Below are 22,578 nucleotides of genomic sequence, written 5' to 3' on the forward strand. Positions count from 1 at the left end.
ATAGGCTTTGAGTCAAGATAAGATCTGTCATGTAGGTGCTTGGGAGAGCTGTTTTTTTCTTTTTAAGAAAATCTTATGGAATGCTTTAGCAAAGCTATATTGAGCACTGCAGTTAATAGTTGTCATTTGAAATATTACAACACTGGAGAATTGTGTGTGAAATTAGTTCAAACTGCTTGCTAATTTGTGCACTTTCTCCATGCAGACCCACTCCAAATCTTCCCCACCATCACCAGGCAACAGGAGCAGAACATCTTCACTTACAGAACAATCTGATGAAGGCACTTTAACACCAGACAAAGAGGTCAGTTCAGGGCACTGTTCTTCTTTTCGTAAACTTTTTATCTGTAGCATATTACAAAATATCTAAGTGTATAATCACATTTATCATTTTACACAAAACCTTTTCATCTAAGAACTGTTTATTAGTATTCTCAACACCTCATCTGTATATACAAATTAAACTCTGCATTTTTAATATCAGTAAAGCAAGGCTTCCTAAACTTTTCAAGCTAGTAACACTTCAAGGCTGAGAAATGTTGTGACCTTTTCCATGACTTCTAACCATAAGCAGGTGAGATTTTGTAACTATGACTGAAGTAACTGAAATTTCAAAAAGTGAGCTGTAATTGTGAAGGAGATTCATTGTTATATGCACTCATTCATCACACTGAATTGAGCTGGTCTTGCTGATAAGGTTGTATTGGGGAAATAATTTGTCAGTTTTGATCAGTGGACAATTGCAATATTTCATTTTTATCACAGCCACCGAAGAGAAACCTGGCTTAATGGTACATGGAGGAAAATGGCCTAGTCAGTGCTGCTGAGTCAATAGGTTCTTGGATTGGAGGGTTTGTTGCCACCTTATTTGCTTCATTAGATCATCAAGAAAATATTCCCACAGCTAGATCTGATGTTTCCCTAAAAGATGCTGATTTACAAGTTTCTGATGGTTCCTGCCTGATTCCTTGGTTCCCTCAATGAAGCATGAAACAAGAGAAAATTACTGCAAGTTTCCTTTGTGCTTTGAAAGACTAATTTAAAAGTTTTCCAATTAGTTTGATTACCTTACTGAATATAGACAGAATAATCCACAGCTGCCCCTAGAGAAAATTTCAGTTCATATGTGCTCCAAAATGTCAGCAACCAGTGCCATCCAAGCTAAATTTTTAAAGATATCAAGGGAAGTTTTGTAATCATTCAGGAAAAACTGTACTTGTGCTACCTCAACAATTTGCATTAAGAGCAGATTACCTCATAAGAGCCATCTCACTCCTACATGAAAGAGGAATTGTTGGCAGCTGGAATTCATATCATCAATGACCAGTGCAAAAAGTAGAGAATCTGTTGGCTGACTTTTTCTTAATGAATTTCATTACTCACAGCTTTGAATGACTGATGCTCGTTTTCAGGCATTTTCTTAATAGGAGCTTGACAGTATATGTGTGTGAAAAAGTGAAAGCATAAGGCATTAGATGTGGTGATGTTATTTATTTGTGTGATGGTGATGTTATTTATTTGTGTGACCAGCTTACTAATTTTCCAGTCCTTGACAACTTTATATGGTTCTTGTAATACCTCTAATTTTCTTTTTTAGTTGTGGCACAGCTTTATAAACAAGTAAACCCTCTTCAGTAGAACTTTCAGAAACCTATTAATGATGGGGCAGCCAAAGTGGGGAGGTGGGGCATCCAAAGATAGGGATAATCCCTAGGATATATTATTTTTTCTAAACTGAAAATAAAGACTTTCAAAGAGCACCTTGTACCCTGTAATTTTTCAACACCTTGATGTTACTCCCCTGATGTTATTTATCTTATTCTGTAGCACTGCTGTAATTCTTGTTCCCCTTTCTTCTAGCATCTCTGTACAATGGAGAGAAGAATGTGGATGAAAGTTGAATAACCTTTCTAAGAAATAACACCTTGTTGCTTTACTGAAGTTAGAAATTAAGTTAAAAAATCAACAAAAACTGAAGATTAATCAAAGTTAATCTCTTTACAGGCTTGAACCCTTTTCCTATCTCAAATTCATGCTCTTCATCCCTCACTCTCTAGGCTCTGCACAACTATTTCTCTGCCTCTATCTGTACCCATCTCCTACAGCACCTTCTCTGCTATACATTACTCTCATCTAAAGAAGCTTATGTCTACACTGCAGTTAAACACCCACAGCTGGCCTGTGTGAGTAGACTCGGGCTCGCAGGGCTGTAAAATTGCAGTATAGATGTTTTGACTTCATAAGGAGGAAGAGTCCCAGAGCTTGGGATCCAGCCTGAGCCCTTAAGTCTACACTACAATTTTACTGCCCTGCAGCCTGAGTCTTGCAAGCCCAAGTTGACTGATATGGGCCAGCCCCGGGTATTTAATTGCAGTATACACATACCTTCAGTTAACTGCTGCCTTGTCTTTTTTGCCCACCTTTGACTTCCTGCCTTCTGTTAGGCTGCTCTTTATGCTTGGAACAGTATCCAATTAATGTTCACCAGCCGTCCTACCTTTCCTTTAGAAAAATTCTTAAGACTCATTTCTTCCTTGAATCAGCTTAGCTTGTAAAAACCTATAGCCCACTTTGGGTCTAATCTGTTTTGTGTTGTGTTATTACATATTTGAATTTTTTTTTTAATACAGCAATTCTCTGAAGCTGGGACTTGCTTATTTGACACATTCTGCAATGTTGTGTACAGTACCATGACAATTTAAAAAATAAAGATGGCCCTAAACCAAAACTTAGAACTGATGTTCAGGTGTATGTCCAAATTTTGCATCTTGAGCCCATATCTTAAAAATAATTAAAAATGAAAGCCTCCTTATAGAAAAGTTATTTTTAAAAAATATACGTACGCTGTCTGGCTTGTAATGTGTTCTCTGATTCATTTCAATGCTATTTGTAGCATTGAGATTGTTCTTAGTGCTTTTCATTGCCATAGAGTCCATCTTGCTGTACTTCATTTAATTAATGTTGCCTTTGACCTTTATTTTTCTCCAGTCTACACAGTAACGCACACACTCTACAGACAAATAGGAGAATCAAAGGCAGCCCACAGGATATGCCAAGTTGCATTACCCATGCTCTAAATACAGTGGTTAAGGCTGGAAAGAGGCAAGAAGCAAGTTATACTATTTTTCTGTGTTTGTTTAGGCAGGGAGGGGGAGAAAGGGAAATAGGACAAAGGGACGGAAAACAAAGAGGACCATAAGGGGGCTCAGGTATACGATTGTCTCTCAACCTAGAAATTCTCATAGCAATTCTGTTGTGAAGCATATTCTGTAATTAGAAATGCAGAAAGTAGTACAGTTGAAAAGTGATAGTAAATCTCCCAGATTTATTTAGAACCATTCTTGTTAATATTACATGAAAATAAGTTTCTTTATAATAATGTACATTAAAGAAGTTATCTCAGTCAAGACATTGAAATTAATTAAAATATTCCTTTTTATTAAACATGATGATTAACAACAAAACAAGCTTGTATATATTTATTTTCATTTTAAGTGTAATTGGACCAGATATGCATAGAATAGAGTTTGTGTAGTAGCTTTTATTCTTAATCATCATGACCTGAAGAATTAGACCAAATTGTACAATTGGTTTTTGAACACACATGCCTTCCTTGGCATGTTTTTCAAGAAACATTTTAGTTTGGCCAAACTGGGTGCTTCTCTTTAGAAAAAATTGTCAGTGGAGTGTTATTGTAGCTAAGTAAAATAGGTCAAAATACATATAGTAGCATTTGGGATTTATTTTAAAGGAATATTGTTAGCTAAAAAATCTCTTTGCAATATATGGGTCTTAAAATATATTACTTATATCTTAGATTATTGGGAATTGTCTACATTTTAATATATTGTTCACTATACTCATTCTTTGTTTTGCATTTCTCTGATTTAAAAATGAAAATCAATGAATTAAGTGTCAATGTTATTTCCCCTACCTTGTCTTTCTGATATCCTGAGACCAGCACAGTTAAAATTGTTTGCAGTGTTGTTGTATTTCTAGTCAGTTTAACTTGCAGGTTCTTAGTGCTGCAGAGTCCAACTTGCAAACCGTGCATGGAAATGTTTATATTTAAAACTTCAAATGTTTGGAATCATGGAAATAGTTCCACTGTTCATAGATTTTGTGACAGCTTGTTTTGAAGAAATATCTTAAATGTTGAGAGAAATTTAGATAGTCCCTTTGTAACAAATTTTACATTTATATAAAGCATTCTTTAATATTTTACTGTTATATTCCACTTAGTTTGAATGGATTTTAAGTCTGAGATAATGTTTTGAAATTTTGAAAGACTTGCATACTTGACCAACCACACATTTTTGGAGAGATTTTTGCCTTCTGGTGGTTAGTTTCCCTTTCCTTTTCAGCCTCCCATTTGGTTAGATTAGTGGTTTTCAACCTGTGGTCTGTGGACCCCTGGGGGTCTGCAGACTATGCCTAAGATATTCAAGGGAGTCCACCCTGCCATTTGAAATTTTTTAGGGGTCCACAAATGGAAAAGGGTTGAAAACAACTGGGTTAGAGGGAAGAATTGGCTCACTATGGATGCAGTCATCATTGCAGAGCAGTTTATGATGCTCCCCCCCCAATATAATTTGCTACCTCCTTGCTATCCTGGCCTTTGCCAGTTCTGAATTGTGCTTGGATCTAACTCAGAGCTCATTGCTGCTGCCCCACATCATGATTCTAAAGAGAAATGGATCTGCTAAACAATACATTTTTATAAAAGTTTAGTTTTCTTTCTCTTTTTAAGAATTATACAGTATATAGCTCACACATGCCCTGCTCATTTGCAGAAGGTAACAAATGTAACTCTGGGCCATCATCTGAGAGCCTTTGCTATAGGGCAGCTACTCATGCTGGTCTAAGGGTCTCAGCCTGGCAGTTTCAGGATGTGTTTTGGAAGTAAGTGATGTTCCTTTTTTACACAGCTAAGGAATCTTGCGAGTTTCTTATAGAGTGTAGAAATAAAGCTAAGCCACCAGACCTGTGCTTGTGCATTTTATTTTAGGGTTGCAAGATGTTTGTGTTGGCATATAATTTTTAATATTACAATAGGTTTTAGATTAACTGCAACCTTTTCCCAGGGTGGTCTAATAAGAAAGTAAGACAGATGAAACTGGCCTTTCCAATCTAACAAAGGCACTTCGTCTTAATACCCTTGCTAATGCTGCTACTTCAGTTCATTTGTGCTCTGCCTCATCCGAAGTGCTTCTAATATCCATTATCATGCATGGATACTAGTTTTTCCTGTCAAATGGGAAAGTAAAATATTTGAAAATGTTGAAGGATATGTAACCTGGTATTTGTTTGAAATCTAGCAATGTATATACTTTTGGCAGTTATACATGCTTATACAGACATGCTTAGATTGTATGCTGTAGCAGAAACAACAAAAAGAAAAAGGCTGTTCTTGATACAGATGTTTACTCTTTCTGAAATAGAATGCAAAACAAATATACATCCTTCTATTTTATTGCAGGAGAAATCCTTGATATATAGATATTGTCTTGCTTGACAACTTGCTTTTTATATTTCCAACAAGCTCAAGAGTTGTCTCTGTATATGTTAGCTGGAGGGCACTTATGTCTTGGAGATGGGTCTCAATGAGAAAATGTGTGTGTGGTGGGAAGCAGTTCTTACTAATGTCATTTGTTTTCACGTTTGTGGCTTGCCTTTAAAAGGTTTTATCTGTAATGTTATTGCTTTGTTTGAAGGTATGCCAAATCGATCCCTATCCTACAGTTAGGCCATAAATATGACAGTCAAGAAACTTGATGTGCTATTGTTAACATTAGATCTTTACATTTAAGCCCACTGCTAATATTTCAAAATACTATTTTTGAAGTTCATTGTTAGCGGTTAACCTGGCACTCTTACGATCTACTCTTTAGTTATTTTAGTTTTTAAATCTCTACTCATTAGAGGTTTTCCTTCAGAAAGTAGTTTTATAATTTAGTTTTCTGAAATTTTTTAGTCCCTACAGGAGTACTTCATATAATTAGAAATTGAACATTTTTCCTTTGGGCTGTACTTCAAACATGACTTTTACCTGATTTATACAGAAAGCAAACAAAACCATTATCATTAACAGTGGTTTTCAAAAGCATCTATCATAATAGTAATGTCTAATTGTTTTCTTAAAAAGTGCTGAAGAAAAAAATTACAGTATTTTGAATACTAAACTACAGTGAATTTCCAGTGTAAGGCTTAGTGGTGTGTTTGTGACTAATATGAAGAAAGGAGTTGTATTAATTTGTATAGTAGATTACATACAAAAACTGAGTCAAGAACCTTAGGATTAAGAACATTAAAGTTGCTAAGTCAAGCATCAGCAAGTTAAAAAATGCTGGAATTAAAGCTGCCCATACAAAATTTAATTTGGCTCGTGTGTATGAGTGTGTGTTGTGATAGTTCATCTGCATTTCATACACACCTGTGGTAGAGGCAGGAACAGAACCCAGCTATCCTGAGTCCTAGTCCAGTGCCTCCAAAACAAGTGAACATTGTTATAACCCTGAATGAGCACCATCTAGCAGTCACTAACCCGGTCGCTGAACGTGGATCCACCTGCTGTATCCCACATGCTCTTAAGCTTTCTGTGCACAGTTTAGGCACTTGCTCTGGACACACACTCCCAAGTGCAGAGCCAGGGTTTGACACCCCTTTTGGACATGGGGACTCCTCAGACCAACTACCTAGGCCCAGAAACTAGAGCCAGTTCTCTCAAGCCTCCCCATAGCCCTTGCGTGCTCCCAGAGTTCCACCAAAGCTGTGGAGTTTCCAGTGCACAAAGGGACTATGTGACAGTGAAAGAAAGTAACACATAGACTGTACAATGGAATTTGTAAACTGATCACACTTTACTCACATACAAAAAACAAGAGAGATACACAGAGAGATCATACTTCCCTGTGCTGAATATGGGACATCTAGTAAAATTACTCGTATTGAAGCAAGTTCAATGGCAATCAGTCAGAACTATGCAGTACAAATGTTCAAATTAACATCAAGTTGACTGAGCCCCAGTTTAAAAGAAATACTGTGTAGTTAGTTTCTTTTTATCTATCTTATCTTTAAGGCTTTAGGGTTTATATGGGGCGAGGTCACACGCAGGGTATGTCTACATCTACAATTTTGCAGCGCTGGTTGTTACAGCTGTATTAGTACAGCTGTATAGGGCCAGCGCTGCAGAGTGGCCACACTTACAGCAGCCAGCGCTGCAAGTGGTGTTAGATGTGGCCACACTGCAGCGCTGTTGGGCGGCTTCAAGGGGGGTTCGGGGAACGCGAGAGCAAACCGGGGAAGGAGACCAGCTTGCCCGCGGTTTGCTCTCGCGTTCCCCGAACCCCCGAGCAAGCAGGTCTCCTTCCCTGCGGTTTGCAGGGGGGTTCGGGGAACGCGAGAGCAAACCGGGGAAGGAGACCAGCTTCGCCGCGATTTGCTCTCGCGTTCCCCGAACCCCCCTGCAAACCGCAGGGAAGGAGACCTGCTTGCTCGGGGGTTCGGGGAACGCGAGAGCAAACCGCGGGGAAGCAGACCAGCTTCGCCGCGGTTTGCTCTCGCGTTCCCTGAACCCCCCTGCAAACCGCAGGGAAGGAGACCTGCTTGCACGGGGGTTCGGGGAACGCGAGAGCAAACCGGGGAAGGAGACCAGCTTCGCCGCGGTTTGCTCTCGCGTTCCCCGAACCACCCTGCAAACCGCAGGGAAGGAGACCTGCTTGCTCGGGGGTTCGGGGAACGCGAGAGCAAACCGAGGAAGGAGACCAGCTTCGCCGCGGTTTGCTCTCACGTTCCCCGAACCCCCCTGCAAACCGCAGGGAAGGAGACCTGCTTGCACGGGGGTTCGGGGAACGCGAGAGCAAACCGGGGAAGGAGACCAGCTTTGCCGCGGTTTGCTCTCGCGTTCCCCGAACCACCCTGCAAACCGCAGGGAAGGAGACCTGCTTGCTCGGGGTTCGGGGAACGCGAGAGCAAACCGGGGAAGGAGACCAGCTTGATTACCAGAGGCTTCCTCAGGTATGCTGGGATACCTGCTTATTCCACAGAGGTCAAGAAAAGCGCTGGTAAGTGTCTACACTTGATTACCAGCGCTGGATCACCAGCGCTGGATCCTCTACGCCCGAGACAAAACGGGAGTACGGCCAGCGCTGCAAACAGGGAGTTGCAGCGCTGGTGATGCCCTGCAGATGTGTACACCTCCTAAGTTGCAGCGCTGTAACCCCCTCACCAGCGCTGCAACTTTGTGATGTAGACAAGCCCACAGATACTCCCGTATCCTTCTGTCATGGAGGGGGAGGGAGGGTGACCAACCAACCCAGTGCTCTCCACCCTCCATGCCTGGCTGGGTCCCCGGGACGGACCCACCTCTCCTGGCATCTAACGCCACATCTTCCCAAGGCAACACATGGAGGGGGGGCAGCATGCCAGGGTCACGTGCCTCCTTTCCCCAAATTTCTGGCAGGGTTCACACCAGAATGTGGCCAGCAGCAGCCTTTTGTCACTGTGCAGGAGGGAAGGGATTGGAGCTGCTTCCAGCCATTGGGGGTAGGGAGGGGGAGGGAATGACCTGGCTCTCTTTCCCCCTTACCCTGCTTCCCTGTGGCTGGAAGCAGCTTGTCCCTTCCTGCCTGCACAGTGTTGAAAGGCAGCTAACGCCTCCAGGCTGCTGCTAGCCACCAACATAACCCAGCTGCCTCCTGTCCCCTGGCTACAGCTCAGGCAGGAAGGGGTTAAGCCCTAAGGATGCATTGTGCACCAGGGCCCAGAGAACTTGAGTGCAGGGGCTTCAGCGAACCCAGCCAGAGAGGTGGCTCAGCAGAGGAGGGTGCCTAGGGGACGGAGCAGCCTCACGTTCTCTGGGAGCAGGACCAGGGCAGGGAGGTGGGGGGTGAAGAGGGTGCAAAGTCCTTGCCCAAGAGGCTGTTGTGAAGCCTGCGGGGTCGGGGTGCAAACAGGCTCTAAATCGCTTCCCTCCCCGCCACTCCAGAGCTTAGCTGAGGGGCAGAGAGGCTTCCCCATGCCAGGGCTCTGTGGGGCATTGGCACATGAAGGGCTCGGTTCTTCCTGGCCAGTGCCCTGAGCCAGAGGGTCTTGGGCTTTCCTGGGGCGCTGGCCCAGCCAGAGGCAGTGAGGGAAGGAAGGAGTCTGCTGGCCAGGCTGTTAGTGAGCTGAGCACTCCTACCAGGGGCTGGTTTTCCGCTCAGAACTCGGAGCAGGATGCGCTCTGCCGGGTTATGGGGGATGAGGAGCAGTGGGGCTGGGGGAGGGGTGAGGGGGCTAAGCAGGGAGAGGACAGGGAGAGGGGGACCACGTAAAGGGCCAGTGGGTGGGCAGCAGAAGCGAGACCCTGCCTGGTGCCTGCCTGCACTCACCAGCCACCGCCGTTCACAGCGTACAGCCAGTGCTCGCTGGAAACAGGATTGGGACGAGGTCATGCTGGCTGAGAGATGGCACATAGCGGGGGCTGCACTGACAGACCAGCAGAGGGAGCGACCAGCCCCACATTTTGCAGCTTTGCCCCAGTGCCCACCCTCATCGTCGACAACTTGGCAGACACCCCTGCCCCCACCACTCACTGCTGGTAGGTGGGCGGCTGTTGAGCAGGGATCCAGCCAGCAGCAGGACCTGCCAGTACTAATGGGAGGAAGAGACAGAAAATAAGGGATAATTTGCTCGTTTTTAAGAAAAAGTCAGGACACCTGCAGGATGGCTTAAATATGTGACCATCCCTTTAAAAACGGGACATCTGGTCACCGTAGAGATACAGGTCCAGGGAAAACACCAGAACCTGTGTGCAAATCCCTGCCTCCATTTCCTCACTTCTCTGAGAGCCTCTTGGGATTCTGCAAGGACACTGACTAAATGCTAGGGCCTTCCTCACTTCCTCCTTCTTCTCCAGCACAGCCTTGTCTTCTGGTTCTTGTCTGTCTGTCTGTCTCTCTCTCTCAGAAGAAACCCAAAAAAACAAAGAACCACCACCACCCAATGAGATCCAGTCTGTCTCTCTTTCTTGCCCCTGCCCCAAGGTCAGGTGGCCTCCCTAACTGACATCAAGTTCCTTGTCAGGTGGCCATTGCTTAGGTATTAGCCTACCTGAGGGAATTAGTTTGCCTAGGCTGCAGTGAGCTCATTCTCTGAGCATGTTTCCATTTAACTGGAGGATTATCTAAATTAACACCCTTGTTTGTTCTGCATTGTTAGTCCTCTGCCAATTCTTCCTGGAATTCTAGTCCACGATGGAAGTAAAAAGACAACAATGAAGGTATAGTGCAGTTTTACAACCAAAATGATACTTGCAAAACAAAATGGAGTTTTGTAGTTTGATATAGAGGCATACAGACATGAACTAATCTATCACATTTGTCCCTTTTCTTGCAACCCTCTTTTTCAATTTCATTCTATGTACTGAATGGCAGGAGTCTGGTGGGGAAAAAAGAATACACAATCATGTTGTTAAAGACTTTTTCGTAATACATAGTGACCGAATTATGGTTCTCCTGGGCAGCCTACTTTCTGGCATTTCCTAACTATTGAGTAATTGACTTTCTGACTTGTAACATTCTTTTAACATAGCTTTTTGTATTTAATTTCCTTGCTTTTGTAAAAAGATAAGTGAACACATTTTTTAATGTAGAATCATATTAACATCCTCCATGGATCCATCGTCAGCACTGTAACCCCAAACCTGTAGATCCACAGCTGACATCTCTACCACTTGAAGTAAAGGAGGAACTAATAGCAGTAGTCAGCTTTTGTCTCTTTGTGGATCAGCTACTGTAAGAAGATATTTTATACTTAGGCTATGTTTACACTACTACTTATGTTGCTATAACTTGTGTTGCTCACAGATATGAATAAAACACTCCCCTGAGCGACATAAGTTATACCAGCCTAAGTGCTGGTGTGGACTAGTATTAGGTGAGAGAGCTTCTTCCGCCACATAGCTACTGCCACTTGTTGAGGGTGGATTAACTATGTCAATGGGAGAGCTCTCTCCATTAGCATAGAACAGCTACATTAGAGATCTTACAGTGGCACAACTGCATTGGTACAGCTGGGTCACTGTAAGCTGTCTAGTGTAGACATAGCCTTAGACTGTAAGCCCATCTGTCTCTTTGTTCTGTTTGTATAGTGTCTAGCACGTTCGTTTCCTAATCCACGATGACGGCCTCTAAGCGCTACCACAATGCAAATAAGTACATGACACACAATATACTGGTGATTGACCCCACTATTTGCTTGACAGCAAAGGAATGCGGGTAATCAGGAATTTTGAGTTCTGTTCTTGTTTTTGGTGGGGGTGTGGTCTAGTGATTAGACATCATGCACAATCAAGCACCTAGATTTGGCACATTCTGAAAGGCAGTGTGGGTAAGTGGAATTTAAGTCAGTTTCTAACTTGATTCCCCTTTATGCTGCTGGAACAGCATAAAAAGGCATAGCACCGTAGGGAATTACCCCAGTGCGGGGGTAGCATAGAGCTGGTGCACATGACCCTGTGGTATCCCTCCTCACAGCCCTGGCGTAAGGAGTGCTAGGGGCATAGCATGTCGGGCAGGATAGGGGTTGGTCAGGATGCTCTGCACTCCAGCAGTTCTGGTCTTCAGAGAAGACTATAGGGTGAAGGTAAGGCGTTAGTAAGTTAGAGCAGCCTGTAGGGCTGCAGCAGCCCATGGAGCAGCCTAGAATGTGGGTGGTAGAAAGTTGACTTAAAACCATTTTTGCATACCCCCTATGACTATACTTTCTGTGCCGCACTTTCTGAGAGGTGCAGCACATTTTGTGGTCCCTGGATTCTGTTTTCAGCTCTGACAGAAATGACTGTGTTCAACCTCTAAATTACCCTGTCATCTAAAGTGGCCTTGGTTGGTAATAACAATGAAGTGTGCACAGAATTATTAATGTCAGTGAAAGAGCACAGACTAGAAATTGTGATTTCCTTGTGCTTAGCAGCTTTCCTTTTCTAGCTCCCGGTCAGTGGCGCAGCGGGGGTGTTAAGGCAGCAGGTCTGGCTCCTTGGTGGAGGCACACAAGCAGCTCCATGCAGCTCTCGCCCACAGGCACCGCCCCACCCCAGCTTGGGGCAGGGCAGCACGCAGAGCCCCGAGGTCCCTCCGCCTAGGAGCCAGACATGCTGCTGGCCACTTCTGGGGCGCAGTGTGATGTCAGAAGAGTTAGGAACTAGCCTACCTTAACCAGGCAGCACCACTAATGGTACTTTTAACGGCCTGGTCAGCGGTGCTGACCAGAGCCGACGCGACCCAGTGCCTTACGTTCTGTGACTCAGGACTGGGTCGTGACACTCAGTTTGAAAACAACTGATATAGACGGCAAAATGAAATTCAACAAAGGCAAATGTAAGGTGCTACACTCAGGGAAAAAAGAACAAATGCACAAATACAGAATGGGGGATAACTGGGGTGGCAGCAGCACTGCTGGGAAGGGTCTGGGAGTAATGGTGGCTCACAACCACGTGAGTCAACAATGCAATTCTGTTGCAAAAAAACCTAAAGGCATTTTTGGGTTGCACTAACAGAGGCATCGCATGCAAGTCATGGAAGATAATAGTACTTCTCAACTCAGCGCTGGTTAGGCCTCAGCTGGAGTACTGTGTCCAGTTTTGGTCACTGCTGTATAGAAAAGATTTGGAGAAACTAAAAAATCCACTGGTAAGGGACAAAGATGATCAAAGGGATGGATTGCAAGCCATATGAGCAAAGGCTGAAGGACATGATAGCGGTCTTCAAATACTTGAAAGGTTGCCATAAAAAAGACTGTAAAATTGTTCTCTCTTACCACAGGGGGCAGTACAAGAGGCAGTGGGTTCAAATTACAGCATACAAGATTTAGATTAAATCTCAGGAAAAATTTCCTAACTAAGAACAGTAAGACAATGAAACAAACTGGCTAGGGAAGTCATGGAAGCTCCCTCACTGGAGGTTTTAAAAAAGGCTGGATAGCAGTCTGTCTTGAATAGTTGACTCAACAGATCCTGCATCTTAGCAGGGAGTTAGATTTGATGATCCTTTTGGTCCTTTCTAACCCTATTGTTCTTTGATTCTGTGGAAATAGATTACTAAATAATGCCATGGTTGAATTTAACTATTTAGTCTTGTGAGAAACAAACACCTAATATACCATTACTGTGCAGTCATTATTCAGAACTATCTGATTCCAGAAATTCTTGACAATGTAAAATCAAACTAGTCACATTTTAAAATATCCTAAATCAACTGAGCTACAGTTAATATACATTTCATTTTGGAAATCTTCATAAATCTTTAATTATTGGCAGTTATTGCTTTCTACTTACAAGTTTTACAATTTGCATTTCATTGTCTTAGCTGATCTTGTATAAGCACAAAAGAGAACTAGTGTAAAGTCACTTTTTTCTTTGATAGTTTTAGCTCTGCTAGTTATTTATACAAATAAATAAAAAAACTGTTAGTGAAACATTGATGGTTGAGATTTTACACACCCCAAAGTCATGAAACCGTAAAACTCAAAGTTATGGTTCCCACAACTATTGTAAGTTGGCCACTTGTGCATATGTAATGTTTGCCATTGCTCTTTTTGCACATATAAACCAGAAGAATTATCACCAAAGTTATGAGGCCTGTGGGAACTGTAACTTAGAATTTTATGCTTTTTGCTTGTGTAAAATCTCACTCATAAACATTTTCATTTAATGTACCCTTTTCTCCTCACCTAGAAAGGGAAGATCAACAAAAAAAGAGATGAAAGATGGATTTTTCACACTTGAATAAGTTTACATTTGAAAGTGTCCTCTAGCAACTCTCTCAAATGCACAAGTGTATTTAGCTGAATGAATGGGTATTAGATTGTACTTACAATTGTTTGTGTCCTTCTGGCCCTTCTGCTGTAAATACTGTGCACTTTGAGAGTCTTTGCCCTGTAATTTACTGTTTTCAGCAGGTGAACTTTGCAATAAAGGTATCTCATGTCCAAGACAGTCCTTGATAAATCATCCAGTAGGCTGCTAGAGATAATATTTATTCTATATTCTACTGTGCTTGAATTACATCTCAAGTGTGGCCGACATTGGTGCAGCTGAAGCCTTTACTGAAGTTAAACATTTACAGCATAGTTCTGAGAAGTAGAACTAAGCAACATAGTGGTTTCATAATGAAACCCCACTGAGGCATTGGTAATCGCAGCAATTCACAATTTTCTAAGTGCTGAATCCCGGTCTCGCCTACCTGGCTGCAGAAGATCTTGTTATAGTAGAACCAGTGAGGTTCTGCTAATATAGAGGGTGGTATTGTGAACTATATGTGTGATTTTTATTATTATTATTTATTATTATTATTATTATTTTACTCTCCATGCTGATGTACTGAGAGAGTAGTGCATCTACTGGATGGGAGGAATCTTCTTTAGCTTTAGGGTTTTTTGGAGGACCAGCGTTCAGGGCTCAGCTACTCAGATTTGTGTGTGATTAAAGCAGATGGGCACGTGTTGCGGAGTCCAGCTTCACTGAAGCAGATCTGTTGGCTATTCCTCTTGCTTAATGGGAGCCAGGAGAGCATAGAGGTTACTCCAACAAAGAGATTTAGGTAGTGGTTCTGGTGTTGAAGAGTGGCCTCAGGGCAAGGTTAAGGATTCTTCTCTTCCTCCCTCCCTGCCTCAATTTCTGGAGGAATTATCCAGTAAATAGTCTGGTTGCTGATCTTTATGATGAAATAGGCATGTACTTAGACACCCACATACTGAAATCTGTTGAGGCTCTCATTTATATTTCTGTTGCAAATATTTGCCTTAAATAACAGAGCCAAGGGATGGGAAGAAATAAGAACTAAGCCTCTTGAAATTATTTTCCTAGCCCTGATTCAGATTGTAATATCCAGAGACCACTAGGGGTACTTATTAATACAATAATAAGCACGTCATCCATTTTCTGTAATAAACAGTAATTATAAATCATTGTTTATGTATGTGTTATTCTAAATCTTCCCAGAGATCAAATTGTGTCGTAATTTCAATTATAAACATAGTAACAGGAAGCTTTATGTATCCATTTAAAAAAGATCAGGAACCTAATCATTTTGCAATGGTGTCTCTCCCTAGACATAATACTTAGGACCTTGAAATCGAGAAATGGTTTCCTTCTGAACCAGTTGCAAATGAAAAGTGCTCTAAGTGATTCACTCAGCAGATTACTCAAGTCTAGAATTTCTGAATTGATCAACATGTTAGGCGATAAGATAGCCTGGCCTTTGGTTTCTGAATGTCAGCTAAAGTCTGAAATATATTAACACATATATATTAATATATATTAATTATAGCAATGTATTGAAACATGTTACATCATTCTAACAACATTAAACAGTAAAACATGCTTGAATTCATAATAATGGATTTGAATTGTTATTCCACAGTCTCTCTTCATGGATGCTTTTACTTTCTGAGAGTTTACAAGCTTAGCTCCTAAGCTGATTCAAATATTTTAAATGTAAACACTACCAGTTGAGTTAGCAGTTTCTTGTATCATTTTGTAACTCCTAATGATTCCAGTTATTATGAATGGAGGTGATAGCTAAAGTACAGTTTTGAGCACATCCTAAATAATTTAGCATTTCAGAGTTTAAGGACTTTTTACAATCTAATTAATGAGTCTTAGTGGAAAGATAGATATTCAGAAGTACATAGTTTATATTAATAGTTGTATTAGAGTAGATATGAAAGTACCGATGTTACTTTTCAATATAAATATATTATGTCATAAGCTAATTAACATATCAGGACAAGATACTTGTTTCATAGATGTTTATAAATAAAACTATAGGGTCGATGCAAAATAGTACTTGCTCATGCAAGGCTAAATTAGGGCACACTTTTGCTACCACTTTCTTTCCTCTCCAAATAATCAATATAATAGATCTTGGCTGTTATGATAATGAATAATTTAATATATTTCTCTTCTTGCTTTGTATTCCTCAGTGGGTTACATGTACCGTATTGTATCTTTTTGTAGACCCTTTTAGCACTGTGCAGAAATTTGAGATGGTGAGATAAACGTTTGCAACATTCTTTGATTTTTTTTTTCCCTTTCTCATTACTTGTTTTTCATCTCCTTGCTTTTTGCATTGAATGACACAGCTGCTAGCCGGGATGATAGCAGAGCCTGCTTTTCTCTCTGAGTATACTATCTTTGCTTTGGATCCCAAACGACCTAAACCACAGAGTGACAGTGTGGTGAGTCCTCCTGCCCTTTTCAGTGATGCCTTTAGCAGGGGGAGGAGAATACTGTTAATTCTAGAAGGCAAAACTAGTGCTGCTTATGGCTTATAGTCTCACAAAGGCATCTTGACTACCCTCTTGCTAACCCTGCACTAAAATTTAGGGATAATACCTGATAGCTCTTGGCTGGTGAGCTGTATGATGTGAACTTATTTTAACACAAAAAATTAACATTGTTCTGTTATACAGGAAAATGCATTCTTCCCAAACTTTCAACAAACAATTGCCACATAGGTGGTTTGTAGGTTCCTTGCCTGCAATCCATAAATTCTGCTGTAAGTCTTTCTGCTAGTTTTTAATGTCTGTCTTTGGATATTTGAAGGAAAATGGGTATGATAAACATTGATGGTGGTGCTTTTTCTGAAAAAGAACTTTAAAAAGTAAGCTATTTGCAGCATATATTACTATATACCGTAGGTACTGGTTCATAAGCTGAATTTTTGTAGTAAAAAAGGGAAGCACCAGAGAAGCAGGTTGGCTTATGAATGGGTATAGAGAGGGAGAGGTGGGACAAAGCCCCTTCCTGTAACAGAGGGAGTAAGGAGAGGCAGCACAGCCAGCAGAGCCAGAAGGGAGGAGATGGTGCCAGAGTCTCTCGGCATCTGGCCATGCTTCTCTCATCCACAGCCTCCGAAGCAGTTGTAGCTCCGGGGCTGATAGGCTGCAGCTATGCCGCTCGGCCCTGTCCCCCAGAGCACACTGCGGCCTTGCTGCCCAGCCCATCGCGCTGGAACATGCTGTGGCTGAGATGCCTGATCTGGCCCACCGGAGCAGGCTGCGGCCGTGATGCCTGATCTAGCCTGCTGGAGCACTCCAGCCAGGCCAGAGACGTCTTCCCCTGGCCCTCCCCACATAAGGTGGAAAGGGATGGGATGGGGAGAGTGTGGGGATCCCGGGTTAGGGGTGAGGTCATGTGGGGGTGGATCAGAGGTTACTCCCCTGACTCCGAGGTTCTCTCCCCTCCCCACCCCCCAAATTTCCCCACCAGTTGCTGTCCCAGCCTGTCAGAGTAAGCAGCTGGTGCGCCGGGACAGTTTGTTTACTTAGGTTTATCTCTGTGCCTGCGGACGCTCCAGATAAACGAACCATCTCAGCCCACCAGCGGCTTATCCTGATGGCCCAGGAACCGAAGTTTGCTGACCCCTGAATTATAGGGTCGGCTTATGAATGGGTTATACATTTCTTTCCATTTTTACTTATCTATCTTGGGGGGGGGGGGAGATGTTGGCTTATAAACAAACTGGCTTATGATTGAATTTATACAGTGTAATGGTAGCAGAAAACCGTTTTCATACATACAAATTCAGCCATGCCTAACTGGTGCGATGGCTGTTAGTGCAATAGTGTGCTATCGCTCGGGCAAATACACTTAACTCTTACTTTTTCAAATGGATATTCCATTGTCTTGTGCATTGTAAAATGTTTCCAGTCTTGGAGCTGGGTGGAAAGCAAGAACAAGAAGAGTGGAGGGGGAAGAACAAAGACACCAAGGAATGCTATTTCCAACCTGAACCAAGGTTTGCTTTCACACAACCTCCTTCTTTTGACTGTTTCACCTGCTTCTGTTCCCTCAAAATCAGAAGAATGACTGCCTTCTATGTTCCAGTGTTACGACATTTCTGGATGCATAGTCACTGGAAAATATAACATTTTCAAGGGGCTCTGGTCTCCCCATTCTTCAGTATTTACACTTAGCATCCACTGAAGTGGCTGCTTTTTGTTCCCCATATAGAGGGGAAAAGAAATATGAGAAGTCACAGAAAGTGTTAGGGGAGAATAAAGTATAGGAAAAGAATCGGGATGTGACCTGCAGCCATACCACTTTGTGCTTTTGATCCTATCTTGCAAGTTAAGCAGGACTGGACTGGAGATTATCCTTGGAAGCTTCACAGATATTTGAGTGCTATATTGATTTAGTATGTGGAGTAGTTCCCTCAGTGTTAGTACTAAATCAGTCCTTTTCTATGGTGCTAAGAGGACAGTTAGATGCTGGAGGAGTGCCCTGTTTCTGCTGAGATATAAACCAGAGGTGCTAACCAACTAACATTAGAGATCCCATGGAACTTGATCAGTACCTCACTCCTCTGGCCATGTTCAACTCTGGGCCATGTTCCAGTTTAGATACTTTCTGCATACCTAAACTCTGCAGTTATAATTAGATTCTTTATTCATTTGTGCTTCCAGCCATAGACTGTTGTGCACTGAAAAACAGCACACTATGCTTCATTTTGGAGCATATATTTCTGTGTATGCTGAAGTGATGGCTGAACATGCTCTCCCTGGGACCCCTAGCTGCACAAATTCCCCCCGCTCTCCCCCTCAAAAAAAGATCATGTGAGGTTTAGCATTAATGGGTATTGCCATGGTTTTTAATAATGCTTCATCTGTGGCTCTGCCACTTTTTACTTAATCCTTTTCTAAAAATACAGTGTGCCCGTGGAGGGAGAGGAGGTGATCATGAGAACAGTTTTTCTTGACTCCCTTTGATATAGGGAACGGTAGGGACAAAATTAACGGGTTTAAATAAGAAATATTTATTTAGATGAGTTCAGGACACTGGAAACTAAATGTTAAAATGGAGCTCAACTTCCTAGGTTAAATTAAAAATGAAAGGAGAGTGTTTGTAATTTTTAAAGCTTTTTAAAGGGTGCATCTGGTATAGAAAACTGGAGTATAGTGGGGAAACTGTGATAGTCTGGTAGCTCTGAATTAGAATTCTTTTATTCCTTGTGTTCTGTTGATTCTGAGAAAGCTGTTCAAGGTGAAATATTATTCTCAGGTAGAATTCTTGTGTGTATGAGAAGTCAGATTGTGTGTGGCGGGGGGGGGGGGGGGATGTACACTAACCGCTTCCTACCCTACTCCCTCAATTTCAAAATTTACACACAATTCCCAAATAGCGGATTTTTCTGAAAAAATGACTGGTAATAAGATAGTTAACAATTTAGACACTTGAACTACCTAAACTTTTTCAGATTTACCCCTCCATTGAGGTATATGGATCAGTTCACACCTCTCAGAGCTATATTTTCAGGCTGTCTATGGACTCAGGCAGTGCATCAGATCACACTCAGGACATTATCTTTGTAACCACAAAGGATAGAAACTTAGAGAGAAACCGAGAATTTATTTTTTCTGTGTGCATGGAGAGAGACCTGATTGGGTTGGGGGCACCAGAGAAGTTCCATTAGGATATATCCGATCAATCTGACCCCTCATTTATATACAGTGGAACCTGACTAATCTGCACTAATAAAGATGACCTCATTTTTGGGTTAATGAGGTCTGCACACAGAGCCTGGTTTGGTGATGTCATGGTTGCTATGGATCAGTGGGAGAGAACCCTGGCATATTAAGTGCTGAGACAGGCTACTTGCATTATTACTGCTGCTTACAGCTTCCTCGTATTACTGCTGCTTACAGCTTCCTCATATTCTTCCTCGTTACTTGCCTGAAGATGCATGGGTCAGGGTTTCTTTGCTCCTGCCTGATTGTGTTTGAGTCACTATAGGAGTGAATAATGTGAGGGGAGCTGGGGTTATTTGCTATCAGAGCCTGAAGCAGCAGTAGCAGTAATCAAAGTAATCTTGATTCAGAACTTCAGTCAGTGCTAGAAGTCCAGGGAGTGATGTGGTGCTTCTCCAGTGGCCTGCAGGAAGCCTAACCTCACCTGCACTAAGTTCAAGCCTATAGAAATGTCAGCAGAGCCTCCTTGGTTCTAGTTTTAATAAACATAAAGTGTTGAACTCCACTATCATTAAAGAATGTTAAGCTTGTGACTTACCAAAGAGCAAAGTTTTGACATAGCACCTTCCATCCAAGGATTGCAATGCACTTTAGAGATATTAAGATATGACCCTCAGAACATAATCTATGTACCTCAGAACATAATGTATTTAAATTATTGTAACATGGCACTGTGTGTGTAGTGGTCTATTTTTAGTCCTTAGGTGGTACATAAAATTAAATAACATTATTTCCTTTCACTACAAAACAATAATTTGCTGTATATTCTTTGAGGTGTGTGTGTGTGTGTGTGTGTGTGTGTGTGTGTGTGTGTGTGTGTACATTAGGACAACCTACAAAAAAGTTAACATAATTAACATTAAATTGTTAATTGCATACTGTGATGGGGGCTAGCCTGTTGTGATGCTTCTGGGGTTGACCTAACACCGCGGGTGTTTCTGTGCTTGACAGCTTTGGCCCAGCCCTGGCACCAGCAGCCTGCTTACAGTACAGTGACCTGACCTTGGCTTCTGCCAGCCTGGTTTCTCCTTGTAGGGTGATACCAACAGCCCTTGCAGTCCCAAGTCTTCCCAAAACTATATCCTTTGCAGTGCTCCACCCCTCCCACTGTAGTACTCACAAAGCTGTATGAAGTTCACTGCTTCTTTAAAAAGACAGTACACAGCACCAGCCTGTTGGTTTGGCTGAGGATTTTATTCTTCAGTTTGAAATGCTGCACTGAGATGGTTTTGTAATAAAACACGATTAAGTTTATTAAGAAAGAACAGATAATTAAGTGGTACCAAATAGAAGAAATTGGAATAAAAATGGTTACAAACAAAAATAAAAATATGCATCTAAGGCCTGGTTTATACTACGCGTTTAAACCGATTTTAGCAGCGTTAAACCGATTTAACGCACCCGTCCACACAACGAGGCCCTTTATATCGATATAAAGGGCTCTTTAAACCGGTTTCTGTACTTCTTCCCGATGAGAGGAGTAGCGCTGAAATCGATATTACCATATTGGATTAGGGTTAGTGTGGCTGCAAATCGACGGTATTGGCCTCTGGGCGGTATCCCACAGTGCACCATTGTGACTGCTCTGGAAAGCAATCCGAATTCGGATGCACTGGCCAGATAAACAGGAAAAGCCCCGCAAACTTTTGAATTTCATTTCCTGTTTGTTCAGCGTGGAGCTCTGATCAGCATGGGTGGCGATGCAGTCCCAAATCCAAAAAGAGCTCCAGCATGGACCGGGAGATACTGGATCTGATCGCTGTATAGGGAGACAAATCTGTTCTATCACAGCTCCGTTATAGAAGACGAAATGAGAAAGCATTTGAAAAAATCTCCAGGCTATGATAGACAGAGGCCACAGCACAGTGCTGTGTGACAAGCGTAACGGAAAGCCAAAGAATCAAATGGACGCTCATGGAGGGAGGGAGGGAGGGAGGGAGTACTGAGGACTCCAGCTATCCCACAGTCCCCGCAGTCTCCAAAAAGCATTTGCATTCTTGGCTGAGCTCCCAATGCCTGTAGGGTCAGACGCATTGTCTGGGGTGTTTCAGGGTATATATCGTCAATTTTCTCCCCCTCCCCCCCATGAAAGAAAAGGGAAAAATCGTTTCTTGACTTGTTTTATATGTCACCCTATATCTACTGCATGCTGCTGGTAGACACGGTGCTGCGGCAGTGAATAGCAGCATCCTCTCCCCTCCCCTCCCCTTCCCGGTGGCAGATGGTACAATATGACTGCTATCCATTGTCATCATTAGCCCGTGAGTGCTCCTGGCTGGCCTCAGGTGAGGTCGGCCGGGGGCGCCTGGGTAAAAATAGGAATGACTCCCGGTCATTCCCTGTAAATGGTACAGAATGGCTGGTAACCGTCCTCATAGCAACTGGGGGCTGAGTTCCATCAGCCCCCCTTTCATGTCTTAAAAAAAGATTCTGTACTGCCTGGACTATCATAGCAGCGGGAGGCTGGGCTCCTCCCCCCCCCCCCCCCCCACCGTTTAATGTCCTGCCTGGACTATCAGAGCAGCTGGAGGCTGCCTCCCCCTCATTTTATCTCACTAAAAAGTCAGTGTTTCTTATTCCTGCATTCTTTATTACTTCATCAAACAAATGGGGGGACACTGCCACGGTAGCCCAGAAAGCTTGGGGGAGAGAGGAATCAACAGGTAGGGTTGTTGCAGGGGCACCCCCCCATGAATGGCATGTAGCTCATCATTTCTGCGGGATCTGACACGGAGCGGCTGTGCTTTCTGGTTCTCTGATACACTGGTTCTCTAGTACACTTGCCCCATATTCTAGGCAGGACTGACTCTATTTTTAGATAAACCATAAAGGAGGGATTGACTCGGGGAGTCATTCCCATTTTTGTCTTTGCGCCCCCGGCCGACCTCAGCTAAGGCCAGCCAGGAGCACCCATGACAGCAGCAGACGGTACAGAACGACTGATAACTGTCATCTCATAGCCAATTTACAATAGCACAGCAGACGGTACAGAATGACTGGTAACCATCTCTGCTACCTTGCAGTGGGAAATGAATGCTGCTGTGTAGCACTGCAGTACCACCTCTGTCAGCG

The 22,578-nt window shown here is 42.7% G+C and overlaps 1 protein-coding gene across 7 annotated transcripts in view; it reads left to right on the top strand.

The window, feature by feature from the left end:
• The window catches only part of GOLGA4 (golgin A4), a 125,100-nt gene that overhangs the window by 11,471 nt on the left and 91,051 nt on the right, over positions 1-22,578 (top strand). For 6 of the 7 annotated variants that reach the window (XM_050937859.1, XM_050937860.1, XM_050937864.1 and 3 more), the window contains exons 2-3: positions 206-304; positions 16,120-16,215. In XM_050937859.1, the coding sequence (XP_050793816.1) occupies positions 206-304; positions 16,120-16,215 (195 nt within the window). The remainder of the gene's footprint in view (positions 1-205; positions 305-16,119; positions 16,216-22,578) is intronic. The other variant, XM_050937862.1, reaches the window with a different exon arrangement.

This window comes from Gopherus flavomarginatus, chromosome 2, assembly GCF_025201925.1.
Source record: "Gopherus flavomarginatus isolate rGopFla2 chromosome 2, rGopFla2.mat.asm, whole genome shotgun sequence".
NCBI classification, from domain to species: domain Eukaryota; kingdom Metazoa; phylum Chordata; order Testudines; family Testudinidae; genus Gopherus; species Gopherus flavomarginatus.